This window comes from Eurytemora carolleeae, unplaced genomic scaffold, assembly GCF_000591075.1.
Source record: "Eurytemora carolleeae unplaced genomic scaffold, Eaff_2.0 scaffold80, whole genome shotgun sequence".
Classification (NCBI taxonomy): Eukaryota; Metazoa; Arthropoda; class Copepoda; order Calanoida; family Temoridae; genus Eurytemora; species Eurytemora carolleeae.
Genome location: NW_019396141.1, coordinates 378,783 through 391,258, shown reverse-complemented (window position 1 = coordinate 391,258; position 12,476 = coordinate 378,783). Strand labels below are relative to the sequence as shown.

Genomic DNA, 12,476 nt, shown 5'->3' with positions numbered 1-12,476 from the left:
GAGAGTTTGGGAAATGCAAGAAGTTTCATGATTATTTTTCATGAATTATTAATAAATTAATGCAATTTTTACATAAAACAAAGACAATCTTAGAGTTGTCTCTTCAGTTTCTTAGGGAACCCTGCATTTTATTTGCCATTAAAAGGTTGACTTGACAGCAATAATTAACATTATTTTCATCTTTATTATTATTTTAATTGTTATTGTTATTATTACTATCATCTGCATTGTAAGTATTAAAGGCATACAGAGTGATAAGCAGAAAACAACTGAATAGGAAGACGACATTAAAGAAAAAAACTATTTGTATTAAGTGTTTTACTAGACACTAAATAAATCAGTCTCTAATTAAGTCAAATTGGGCTGTTTACACTTCACAATCGCTATGTCTAATGCTCATTGGATTTTCAAAATCATAACTTGATTCTAAAAGTCGATTTCCTATTTCAGAGTTTTCTGGTTTTCACTGTTTTCTATTATCTGTCTGTATTGCCATATCTATTTCGCATTTAACCACAAACAAAATAAAATAAAAAATATTTTCTTTCACTTCTACCAACTCTACCAACGCTATTTAATATAAATATCATAATTAAGTTTAAACAATTTATTTCAATTTAAATAAAAAGTTTCAAGTTTAAAAACAATTTCTCTGGATGAATTTAATCTTCTTGGAACTGAACTCTCAGATTATCTTAATCCTAAATAGATTTGTATTAAAGAAGAATTTCTTTCAGTCTTCATTATGCATTCATCTAATCAGTTTCCAATGTTTTCGCCCTGTAAATAAACTGAGTTTTTGCCACAAACTCAGAATTTCATAACTGGCTGCAAACTGATATTTTAATCTTAGATATTTGGTTCAACAGAATTCATAGTTTGTAATCTCAAAGGTCTACAACATTGGAGTGAAATATATAGGGATTGGAAAATCAGAGTTTGTGACAATGACTCATTCCTTTATCCTGTAAATTGGGTCGAACAGAATTTGTTTAAAATATCGAAGATCAACAAAATTGAGTTGCAAAGACATCGGAATTTAGAAAATTAGAGTTCTAATTTAAATATAGATTATTTTGTTAAGCACTGATTTGTATCTTAGGTAGCTCAACAAGAATTAAGTTTTGTTTTTAAATCCAACCAATAAAAGCCACAAAACATTGGTCCCAATCAAAAAGTTCAGCTGTTTTTTTTTACATATTAGGAACTTAATCCACGAGAGTAAAAAGTTTTGACCATGAAGGTAAGGTGTAACACTTACATTTTAGCGCTATTTATACAAACAGAAGTTTCAACCTCCCCTATCAATCAGACTTTTAGGGACGCCCTATGGCCACATCTCAATATCACAATAACGTTTACTAAGCTAAGATCGAGATAAGAGTTTACAATTTGCAAATAAAACTATTAAGTCCTTTTATTAAAATTCTGCTTTTAATAATCCATTTATTATTCAAATTTTGATATTTTGACAGGCTACCCATCTTAGCTTCTAACCGTGATCTCAGTCTTAATTGTCTAAATGAGATCGGTGGTTTTAACCTCCCTGTTTCAACAAAATTAAATTTAGTATTTACTTTAGTTTGGCTTGACTAGTTCCCAGTATCTCTGGTATCTCCTGGAACTCTTGGAGAATAATCTTCTCAAGTTCTTCAGCTCGCTCTACCTTTCCTCCTAACCATCATCAGTCTTCATATTTGCTCTTTAAAAGTGACCTTTTTAACACTGCATGATTGAGAATATTTTAGTTTTCTTACAAAAAAACGGAGACCTTAGCAACTCGATTATACAATGTACTTGTGTTCACATGGATGCCACTNGGAGTCTACTATGAAGAGATATATTTTGATATTTGTTTTGTTAAGCCAATAAATTTAAACAAAAAATAAAAACAACAAGCGGAGACCAAAATGCGGGGCGTGGAGACAGAATGGCGGAAGGCTTGGTGACGTCACTGAGGCTGGGAGACCAGTTTTGCGGGGCCTGGAGGTAATTCTGCAAATCGTGAGGTTCGGAGATCATTTTTGCGGGGATCATGGCGCCTCTGCAACCCCTCCCTCGTCGAGGAAAGGTTCTTTGACACAAACTCAAATTTTCTGTTCCTTATTTCTTTCCAACCTGATGGTGTAAACCTTTGATATTTTAAAATAAGATTTTTTAGTCGTACAGAATTCATATTTTAAAATGTTTAAGGTCTACAACATTGGGTTGCAAAGATATAAGAATTAGAAAATCAGTTTGTGGCAAAGACTTAAAATACGTTGACGAATAGACTTTTTCTTTGAAAATTATTCTCGAAAATTGACATTTTTAATTGTATCAGCATTTAATTATTAAATAAAAGCAATTTTTAAACAATTTTGTATTTAGTTTTTAACTCTTATTTAATCCTGTGGTTACTGGGTATATCCTATTTTACTTCGGAATAACTCATATTTTATTTTGTAATGGTTAGGTTCTACTTTCGTAGAATCCTTCATCATCAGCCTATGGACGGGTTACTGCTATACATATACATCCCAGATCTATTTTGAATTAAGAATCTGGTAAATTATGGATCCAATGAACCAGGCAAGAAAAATTCTCCCAAAAAAACCTTCTTTGAACTATTGGATATAATACCTAAAATGATCATCCTATTCAAATTATGTTAAAGTAAACTTATATAGATTAGGCTGAAAGGAGAAGAGAAAGAACCAGAAAAACGTGTAAATAGGACCATTAGGTTTTATCGGATGGAGGCTACATATCATTTATCAGAACCGTTATCATTTGAACAAGTAGGGATGGTCAAATCATGAATGGGAAGAAGTAGGGGTGATAAAATTTTGAATGGGAAGAGGTAGGGATGGTCTAATCATGAATAGGAAAAGTAGGGATGGTTAGATCATGAATGGGAAAGATGGTTACATCATTAATGGTAAGAAGTACGGATAGTTAAATTATGAAAGGGAAGAAGTAGGGATGGTCAAATCATGAATAGTAAAAAGTGGAAAGGGCTAAAGCATGAATAGGAACAAATAGGGATGGTTAAATCATGAATGCCATTCGAACAAGTAGGGATGGTTAGATCATGAATGGGAAGAAGTACGGATGGTTGAATAATGAACGAGAAAAATAGGAAAGAATAAATCATGAATGGGAATGGGAATAAGTAGGGATGATCAAATCATGAAAGGGAAGCATTAGGGATGGACAGATCATAAATGGGAACAAGTAGGGATTGTTAAATCAAAAATGGGAACAAGTAGGGATGGTTAAATCAAAAATGGAAACAAGTAGGGATGGTTAAATCAACGACGGGAACAATTAGGGATGGTTTAATCATAAATGGGAACAAGTGGGGATAGTCAAATCAGGAATGGGAACAAATAGGGATGGTTACAAAATGAATGGGAAAATTAGGAATGAATAAATCATGAATGGGAAGAAGTAGGGATGGTTAAATTATCAATGGGAAAAGTAGGAATGAATAATTCATGAATGGGAATAAGTAGAGATGATCAAATCTTGAGAGGGAAGAAGTAGGGATAGTCAAATCATGAATGGGAAGAAGTAGGGACAGTAAATCATGAATGGGAAGAAGTGGGGATAGTCAAATCATAAATGGGAAGAAACAGAGATGCTTATATCAGGAATAGAAACAAATTAGGATGGTTGAATCATGAATGGGATGAAGTAAGGGATTGTTAAATCATGAATGGGATGAAGTAAGGGATTTTTAAATCATGAATGGGAATAAGTAGGGATGGTCAAATCTTGAATGGAAAGTAGGGATAGTCAAATCATGAATGGGAAGAAGCAGGGATGGTTAAATCATGAATGGTAAGAAGTAAGGGATTGTTAAATCATGAATGGGAAGAAGTAGGGATTGTTAAATCATGAATGGTAAGAAGTAAGGGATTGTTAAATCATGAGTGGGAAGAAGTAGGGATGGTTAAATCATGAATGGGATGAAGTAAGGGATGGTTAAATCATGAATGGGATGAAGTAAGGGATGGTTAAATCATGAATGGGATGAAGTAAGGGATGGTTAAATCATGACTGGGATGAAGTAAGGGAGAGGCGTAAAGTGCTTTGTACTTTTGAAGTAAATCTTTTGTACGAAGTAAATGTGGAAAAATACTGATTTTGTTCTTTTATTTCTGTTCCTTAACGATAAACATTTCCAGTTGGATAGATATAGAAGTAAACAACTCTGTCATCTTTAACAAAGAAGAAAGAAACAAAAACACATTTTAATGCCAGGTTGNTGCTCCAGCTTTGATTAATTAGGGGGTTCTGCCACAGTAAATTATCGGTGAAGATTTTGGGGGGGGGGATGGAATAATATTGCGGAACCATTTAATTGCACTGTACTAGAATAACCAATCTTTCTTTCTTTATTAACCAGAATTTATAACTTTTGTTTACTTTAAATAGACAACCTTAATAATTGAGAACTAACCAATTACAGTAAGCACTGCACTGACCAAATACAGGAAGCACTGCACTGAAAAATTACAGGAAGTACTGCACTAAAAAATTACAGGAAACACTGAACTGACCAATTACAAGAACCACTGCACTGACCAATTACAGAAACCATTGCACTGACCAATTACAGAAACCATTGCACTGACCAATTACAGAAACCACTGCACTGACCAATTACAGAAACCACTGCACTGACCACTTACAGAAACCATTGCACTGACCAATTACAGAAACCACTGCACTGACCAATTACAGGAACCAATGCAGTGACCAATAACAGGAACCACTGTACTAACCAATTACAGAAACCACTGCACTAACCAATTACAGAAACCACTGTACTAACCAATTACAGAAACCACTGCACTGACCAATTGCAGGAAGCACTGCACTGACCAATTACAGAAACCACTGCAATGACTAATTACAGGAAGCACTGCACTGACCAATTACAGGTAGCACTGCACTTACCAATTACAGGAAGCACTGCACTGAGATATTACAGGAAGCACTGCACTGACCAATTACAGGAAGCACTGCACTGACCAATTACAGGAAGCACTGCACTGAGATATTACAGGAAGCACTGCGATATTACAGGAAGCACTGCACTGAGATAGTACAGGAAGCACTGCACTAACCAATTACAGGAAACATTGGTCAATTCCGATGAAAACCATTCTGTTTAAAATCTGCATAGTTGTGAAGAAGTGGTTCAACTACTTTTGTAGAGAGCAGAGAAAAGGCCTTTCTTCCAGAAATTGAACAAAAATAGATGTTTAACTTTTAGTTAAAGAAACAGTCGACGTAACTTTAATTGACCCTTAATCTAAGACAGGGCATGCCCGATTCACAATGGTACACTTGCAATTTTGTCTGAAGAAAGATATTCTAGTTTTACTATTTTTCTAATCGATAATTTTATATTGTGAATTGCCAGGTGCGGAATTGTGCAGTAGAGGGGGGGGGGGGGCAATATTTAAAATTTTATGAAGAATATTTCCTTTTCCAACTTTTATTTGAACTTTGACAAAATCTCCTTTTATCAACCATTTCTTGATCTGAGTCAATCTAAACCTAGAGAAATAAATAGATTAGATGAATAAGATAGATGAGATAAATAAAATAGATTATATAAATAAAATATCTTTGATAAATAAAATAAATAAAAGTGATTATATGAGTAAAATATATTGGAAAAATAAGAAAGATGTAATAATTGAGATAAATTATATAAATAAGATTAATGAGATAGATTAGATATATAATATATGTATGATAGATAAGATAAAGATTTACTAAATATACAAGATATGTTAGATAAATTTAGAAACATAAGATTATAGAACTAAGAAAAATTCGACAATTAAGACGGATAAGATAAATCTGATAATTAGATAATTGATAAAATAAATAAATAAGATGGATTAAATTTTTAAGATATATTAGATAAATAAGATAATTTACAAAATTAAGCTTAAACAATACAAAACTTGATAAATAAGATGGATTATATAAAAAATTAATTTGATATCAATATACATCTAGCTTTCAGAGGAGTAACAACTGGCTCTGGCTTGGCGCTCCCTAGAGTACTCAGAGATACAGGGTGAGAGAGAGAAAATGGCAAACTAGAAAAACTTTAGCCAGGGGTGTACAGGGGGTATACACCCCTGCACACCCAAGCACACAAAATGGAAAGGAAATAAACGGAACTACAAGAAACATTGAAAGCCTGCATTAAACTGGAGAATGGAGTTTTTTTACCTAGCTGGATCGAGATTTTGCTTCTGGCAGCTTTAAATAAACTCCTTAATAACAAGCCTGGTTAGCTGTTATTAAGTATCCGTACTCTTCGGAAAGACGTTAAATCTTTCGATTGAATCTGGTTCAATGTGTGTAAGCATCAAGGTAGCTAAGAACAGTCAAGTTCTTATACAACTTTCTCCAGTTTCTTGTGCCTGAACAGAACCCTGTGTGGAATAACATGGCAGTACACCCTACTTGAAAACAAAGAAAATAATAGTGCAGAGATGGAGTGGGGGTGGGTTCTCTCCTCTACCCCTTTCCTCTTGCTAGAAATAAGGAAAATGGAAACATATAAAGTAGAATCCTGATAGGTTTTGCACCATGCACTATTATACCAGTTTATAATCTGTCGGCTGCAAGGAAAAGATTGCTGTAGACAAGGCCGTATTCTGAAGCACTGTGTCCGAGATAAACTTACAAGAATCAAGATTTTTTTTGTCGAAAATATCCACTCCTTTTCTAAACTTTCTTATCCCATTTGCAATTATTAGGGCGGAATTTTGACACAATGAATATCCTCAGAATTTTCAAACCCCCATTTGTGCAGTGACTTTTTTTCAACCTGCAAGAGTATTGAGGAAATGAGTTCTAAGATTAACAGTTGCAGAGTCAGACATTCCATATAACAAATATTGAAAAATGCAAATTCATCTGATATCTACTCCTCACTTTCTTGATGAAAGTACAAAATACCTTAAATCATGTTCTGAAATTTTAGCAGATAGTTCTAATGCTTTCTGCTTAATCCGTCCCTCTTCAGTTTCTAATATCTCCTGAAAACTTTCAATGTTATATTTTCTAGAAAATCATTCCTCAATACACATCAAAATCTATTCCCTGGGGCCCGATGATGAATAGACATTTAAAAAGATTTTTTTATCAATCAATGATTTAGAATAAAATGAAAAATGTTTTTTTTCAACAAAGGATTTAAAGGTTCACGAGATTTATTTCAACAATTAATTTCTTCCTAAACAACCTTTAGTTTTGTTCAATAAAAAACATGAATCAATAGTCTATCCACCTTACTTCCAAGGTAAGCAGTCTCATTCTTCTGTTTTCTGAGGGCTATCTGAAAAATAAATACAATGGTAAAAATTTCATAGAATTCCCCATTTTCTGGGAAGAAGGGGAAGTTACTCTTTAAGATGTTTGGAGGGAGAAGAAGTAATATAAAAGATGAATGTTGATTTTATTTCAACAAAAATTTATTTAATTTTTTTCCCATTTCCGTGATATAAATGCTTTCATCATTCTGGAAAACAATAATTTTAAATCTTTAAATACCTCTAGAAATCAAAATGTTAAAGTTTTGTTATTTTCATTAAAATGTTTTGACACAATTCTTATAATTAATCTATTTTACTTTTTAGAACAAAACTTTAAATATTTTTCAGCAGTGACAAATGGAAATTCTCGGCAAGTTAAAAATGTTAGAAAGTTTGAAAGTTATGTCCCACTTTCCCTCTTTTGAACTCAATATAATAACCTTGTCAAAATCTGTTATAGTTCATTTTATCATAAATCATATTTAAATAACACAATTTTATGATTTTAAAAGGTTTCATAATGTAATAATTGCCAGTTGTATGAAGTCATACAAGTAAGCCCAGAAATATGCAAGGAAATATAGAAATCTAAGAGAAAATCTAGAAATATGAAAAGAAAACTAGCAATAGAAAAGGAAATCTAGAAATATGAAAGAAATCTAGAAATTATTATTATTATTAAAGGACAACCCATCATTCAATGAAATAGGGGTCGGCGCTCCTAGCCGCCGAAACGCATCCATGGGTTGACCGGACCGTGTCACCCTAGGTAGAAGACTTACACTAGAAATAGAAATAGAGAAGGAAATCAAGAAATATAAATTTAGAAATATGAAAGAAAATCTAGAAATGGGAGAGGAAATCTAGAAATAGAAAAAAGGAAATCTGGAAATAGAAAAGGAAATCTAGAAATATAAAAGGAAATCTAGAAATATGAAAGGAAATCAAGAAATAGGAAAGAAATCTAGAAATGAGAAAAGAAATATAAAAATAGGAAAGGAAACAAGAAATATGAAGGAAACTCTATAAATACTGAAATAGGAAAAGAAATTTAAAAATTAAAAAAAAAAATATCTAGAAATAAAATAGGATTTTTGTGAATATGGCATTTTACACCTCTAGGACATGGTATGGGTGATTCTGTATTTGTCCGAACTACACTGCAGGACTATAGATAAGTATTTGAATCGACGGTTGGTAGTTCAGCGAAATGACTTAAATTCATTAAATTGGGTCCCTCACTGTTCGTTAACCTCTAAATCAACATCAGACATGATTTTAAAATGAGGAATATCTTCCTTCTTCTTAGTTCGAACTATTCTCACTAGATGTCTCTCACCAACCTAAATAAAAAAATGAAACACTCCCAAATTAATTTTCTAAACCCTCTATTATTGTAATCTCGTGGTTTATATCTTTACTAATTATTTACAACTACTTTACAGGGAAGTTAAGGGAATTTTACTTTACCAAGGGTTCCCGAGACCAATTTTCTCCATTTTCTGAAAAAGTAGTTGTTCCTTCATGGAGATGAGATGCGCTAATTTTCATATGAAAACTTTGCACAGCGAGTGGTAATTTTACGTAATTGTCCCATTGTTAAGAGAAAATATTTGTTGATAATTTTATCTAAAAGGCGGTATTTATCAAAGGTTACAACATACATTAGGTTGCAAATATATGATTAGAAAATTATAATTTGAGGCTAATTAATGCACAGTACAGTTCCTTTGTATTCTTATTAAATTAAAAATAATTAATTATTAAATATTAATTTGCATTGAATAAAGCAATATATTTAATATTTATTTAACGTAAAATATCTACAAAATCATTGTTTGAAATATTGAATATTAATCTTAAAATTTACAACAAAAAAATATTTTTAGTCTGCAAATTTTAAAATATTTGATTTGTTTCTGGAATAATCTTTAAAAAAAGTCTAAATATAAATTATGTGCGCCGTTAGTCAGGTACATCGATTCAATTTCTCGGAAAGCTTGGTTCGAAAGTTTTCAAAACAAAAATTATGAATTTTTAACAAAAATAAATTTTTCAAAACAGTGCCCTTTGAAAAAAAAAGATAAGGTTTTGGAAATCATTTGAACAGATTTTTAAAAGCTAAAGTGGATTTGAATTTTGAGAGACAAGAACATGAAAAAAATTGAATTTTTTCAAAGGGTTCTATAAATTTTTTTACATTTGGGATCCTGAAAAGTAAAAACAAGAAGAAAAATCTTTGAGAAACGTAAAACCAAAAAAAAATTATTAAAGGAAAAAAATATAAGAAAAAATAATTTTTCAAAAAGTTGTGTACTAAGTTTTAAAAATGGTGAAATCGGGGTTTAATAATTACCTTTTCTAAAAGCTCCTTGTATTCCATTGTTGTTTGTTTTTGTTTAGAATCTACGAAAACGACCATAGTGTCAGGTGTAAGATCAGAACTGTCTACCTTAACATAAGGCCTTGAGAGGACATGTTTCCTAGTTCACGAATCCTGCCTCCTCCCCCATATTATTTTTTTTAAATATTTATGATACTTCCCCAGTCGGGTTTAGCAGTAGTACTCAGCCCAACCCATTAAACTTGCCCTTGCCGCGACGCTCGGCCCCAAAGGGACTGGTGGAGATATCCTATTTGACGATTGAGGGAAGGGGGGGGGGGCTCCCTGCCTTAATTTTTGGTTAAAATCTTCCAATTTTTTGGCTGCATCCCTAATTTGAGTCAAAATTCCTAAAATAAAAAAAATGGACACGAATGACTTCTAATGACTTCTAATGACCTGTAATGATCCCTAATGACCTCGACAAATAGAAAATGTTTTAACTATGACTTTATGCATATTAAACGAAAGCGTTGAACCCAGGGAATACAGTAGCAGGGGTCAAAAAAGGTCATTAAGGTCAATAGAGGAAATAAGTGTACAATATTATTTTATGTTAGGAAATTTGAACTCAAAATAGACATGCAGCCATAAAATTTGAAGATTTGAACCAAAAATTAAGGTTGGGACTCCCCTCCCCTTCTCCACCATCCGATATTTCTCAATCTAACTTTACATTTTCTACTGTAAGCGATAAGTCTATTAAAAAAATGCTGAACTCATCTAAATCTATATAATAAGACAAGAAATTTATATGTTGTCTATAGCCGGCTAAACGGCTGGACCGAATGGGCAGAATTTTTTGTGGACACTCATGGCTAGCCGGATGTGTTATTGGCTAAAAAATCGATTTTTTATTTTTCTATTTTTTTTTCTATTTTCAAAATTTAAATTTTTTAAAATTTTTTTATTTTATTCCACGGGCAACGCCGTGCCGGGCCCTTCAGCTAGTCTATCGTAAATGCTGTTAAAATTTCTGTTCTCAAAAAAATTTTTGTAAATAAAAATAAATTAACTGACCACAAGTTATTTGAGGCGTATTCAGAAGGGCTATGGTTTCTAGAAGGTTTTTAGGCACCCGGCCCCCCAAAAATATTCTTGAACAAATTCCTTAATACTCTCCTGCAAGTATTACCTGCTGTTTTCTGCTGTAAAAAAGTGCCGAGCTATTAAAGGTCCTCTGTGGAACAAATGGCGGAATTGAGCGATTCAGAGAAATATTCGCAGAAAGGAAAGACGATTGATTGCAAAACCAAAACCGTTCTACACAAGGCATATTGTTACAAAATAATGATTAAGAAAGCTGTTAATAAAAAATCATGCAGAAGTTTCTTGTCGGCGACGTCTTAAGAACCTCTGTTAAGGTACTGACTTCCTTTAAGTGATATTTCGACCTGGGTCAATCCACTTTACTCCACTTCTGACCTACGCCAAATCGCTATACTACACACCAGACCTACTAGTGCGCTATATGGACTTGTGTCCGCAGCTCCCGTACCCTAGCCGCAGCGCTTCGCCCAGAAATGGTATTAACCTTACCTAACCCTCAAATAATACAAAAATAAACAGCTGGCGCAGGTCCGATATTGCAGTAGGTCAGAAGTTCAGTAGGGGGGGATGATGCGTATTGACGATGTAACATTACCCCTTTAAGTATGCCAGACAAGTTTCAATTTTTACGCAGTATGTCTGATTTCATGGTTCAAACGCTCTATTCGAATATAGATGGAAAAACGCGTTAAATAGCATGGCAAAATGTGTAAATTATAATTTTCCGTAGCATCATCTTATAGCGTTAAAATTAGCTTGCTAGTTGTTCAGAATTCATAATTTTAAAATAGGCAGACATTTCTCTTTTTGACAAAACCCACCATCGTTAAATTTACATCAGAACTGGATTTCTTCGGTTTTTTAAAGGAGTGGGCCCAAGAGCTCAAACGGTTAAAAAGGTGTTTTTATAAAGTTTGTATAAATGCAAGCTGCCAAGTAGAATATCAATTTATCTGAGTGCTTTTTTTGCATTGTAAGGTTTGGGAAGACACTCCCTTTAATCTAATTTTAGAAGTACTGTTGCTTGACGAGATCAAAGTAAAAGTAGACAAAAGGTTTAAATCGAATAAAAAACAATTAATTTGTGCCTTTATTAAGAACTCTAAAAGCTGCACAAACAAGTCTTCTCCCGGTCATTTTAAATCTGAAAATTAAAAAGCTTTCATCATCTTTTATTGAATTCTAAGTAGTCGAATAAAAACAAATAAACCTGAAATTTTAACCGTACATAATAATACAAATAATTTCAACATACGGCAGCATTCTATATCTATTATTTAAACCATTAATAATAAAATCACGAATAAAATAAAAAATTCGGTATTTTTATATCAAATAAAAGCGCTGAATGTAGAAGAAAAGTTGCTGTATATGATGTCAAAATCAATATTTTAGATCACAGCTCATCAAATCTTTTTGTAAAAGTTAAAAACAAACCGAAAAACTCCCCAGGTGGCTGAAAAAGGTAAAAAAGTAGTTTATCAAGAATTGTTAATTTGTGACCACAAAATATTGATCCAATCAGCTGTTGGACTTGGTGGACGCACAAGATTGCCAGGACAGGATTTTACATGCTTCAATTATATTTTTTTAGATTTAAAATAAAAACTAAAATTAACTTAGAAAAAATAGGGGTTATCATCTAGACTGTAATGAATATTCAAATAGTAGTACACAAAAAACCTTCTTGTTCAAAAATGCCGTAAATC

The 12,476-nt window shown here is 32.6% G+C and overlaps 1 protein-coding gene across 1 annotated transcript; it reads right to left on the bottom strand.

Moving 5' to 3' along the window:
- Nucleotides 1–592: 592 nt before the first annotated feature.
- On the bottom strand, nt 593–12,125 carry LOC111696149 (translation initiation factor IF-3, mitochondrial). The gene is made up of 9 exons (XM_023465700.1): nt 11,856–12,125; nt 10,853–10,980; nt 9,691–9,786; nt 8,588–8,677; nt 7,310–7,357; nt 6,979–7,058; nt 5,480–5,553; nt 1,578–1,674; nt 593–701 (listed from the first exon to the last, which is right to left on the bottom strand). Exons 1-9 carry the CDS (start codon nt 11,902–11,904, stop codon nt 686–688), a joined length of 678 nt encoding a protein of 225 aa, XP_023321468.1. The 5' UTR covers nt 11,905–12,125; the 3' UTR covers nt 593–685.
- Nucleotides 12,126–12,476: the final 351 nt, after the last annotated feature.

Coding starts and splice junctions, on each gene's coding strand:
- LOC111696149 (XM_023465700.1), bottom strand. CDS start 11,904: ATGACCGGGAGAAGACTTGTTTGTGCAGCTTTTAGAGTTCTTAATAAA. Junction 10,981..11,855: donor TTTTAGAGTTCTTAATAAAG/GCACAAATTAAT, acceptor TGCCTTGTGTAG/AACGGTTTTGGTTTTGCAAT. Junction 9,787..10,852: donor TTTACAGCAGAAAACAGCAG/GTAATACTTGCA, acceptor CCTTATGTTAAG/GTAGACAGTTCTGATCTTAC.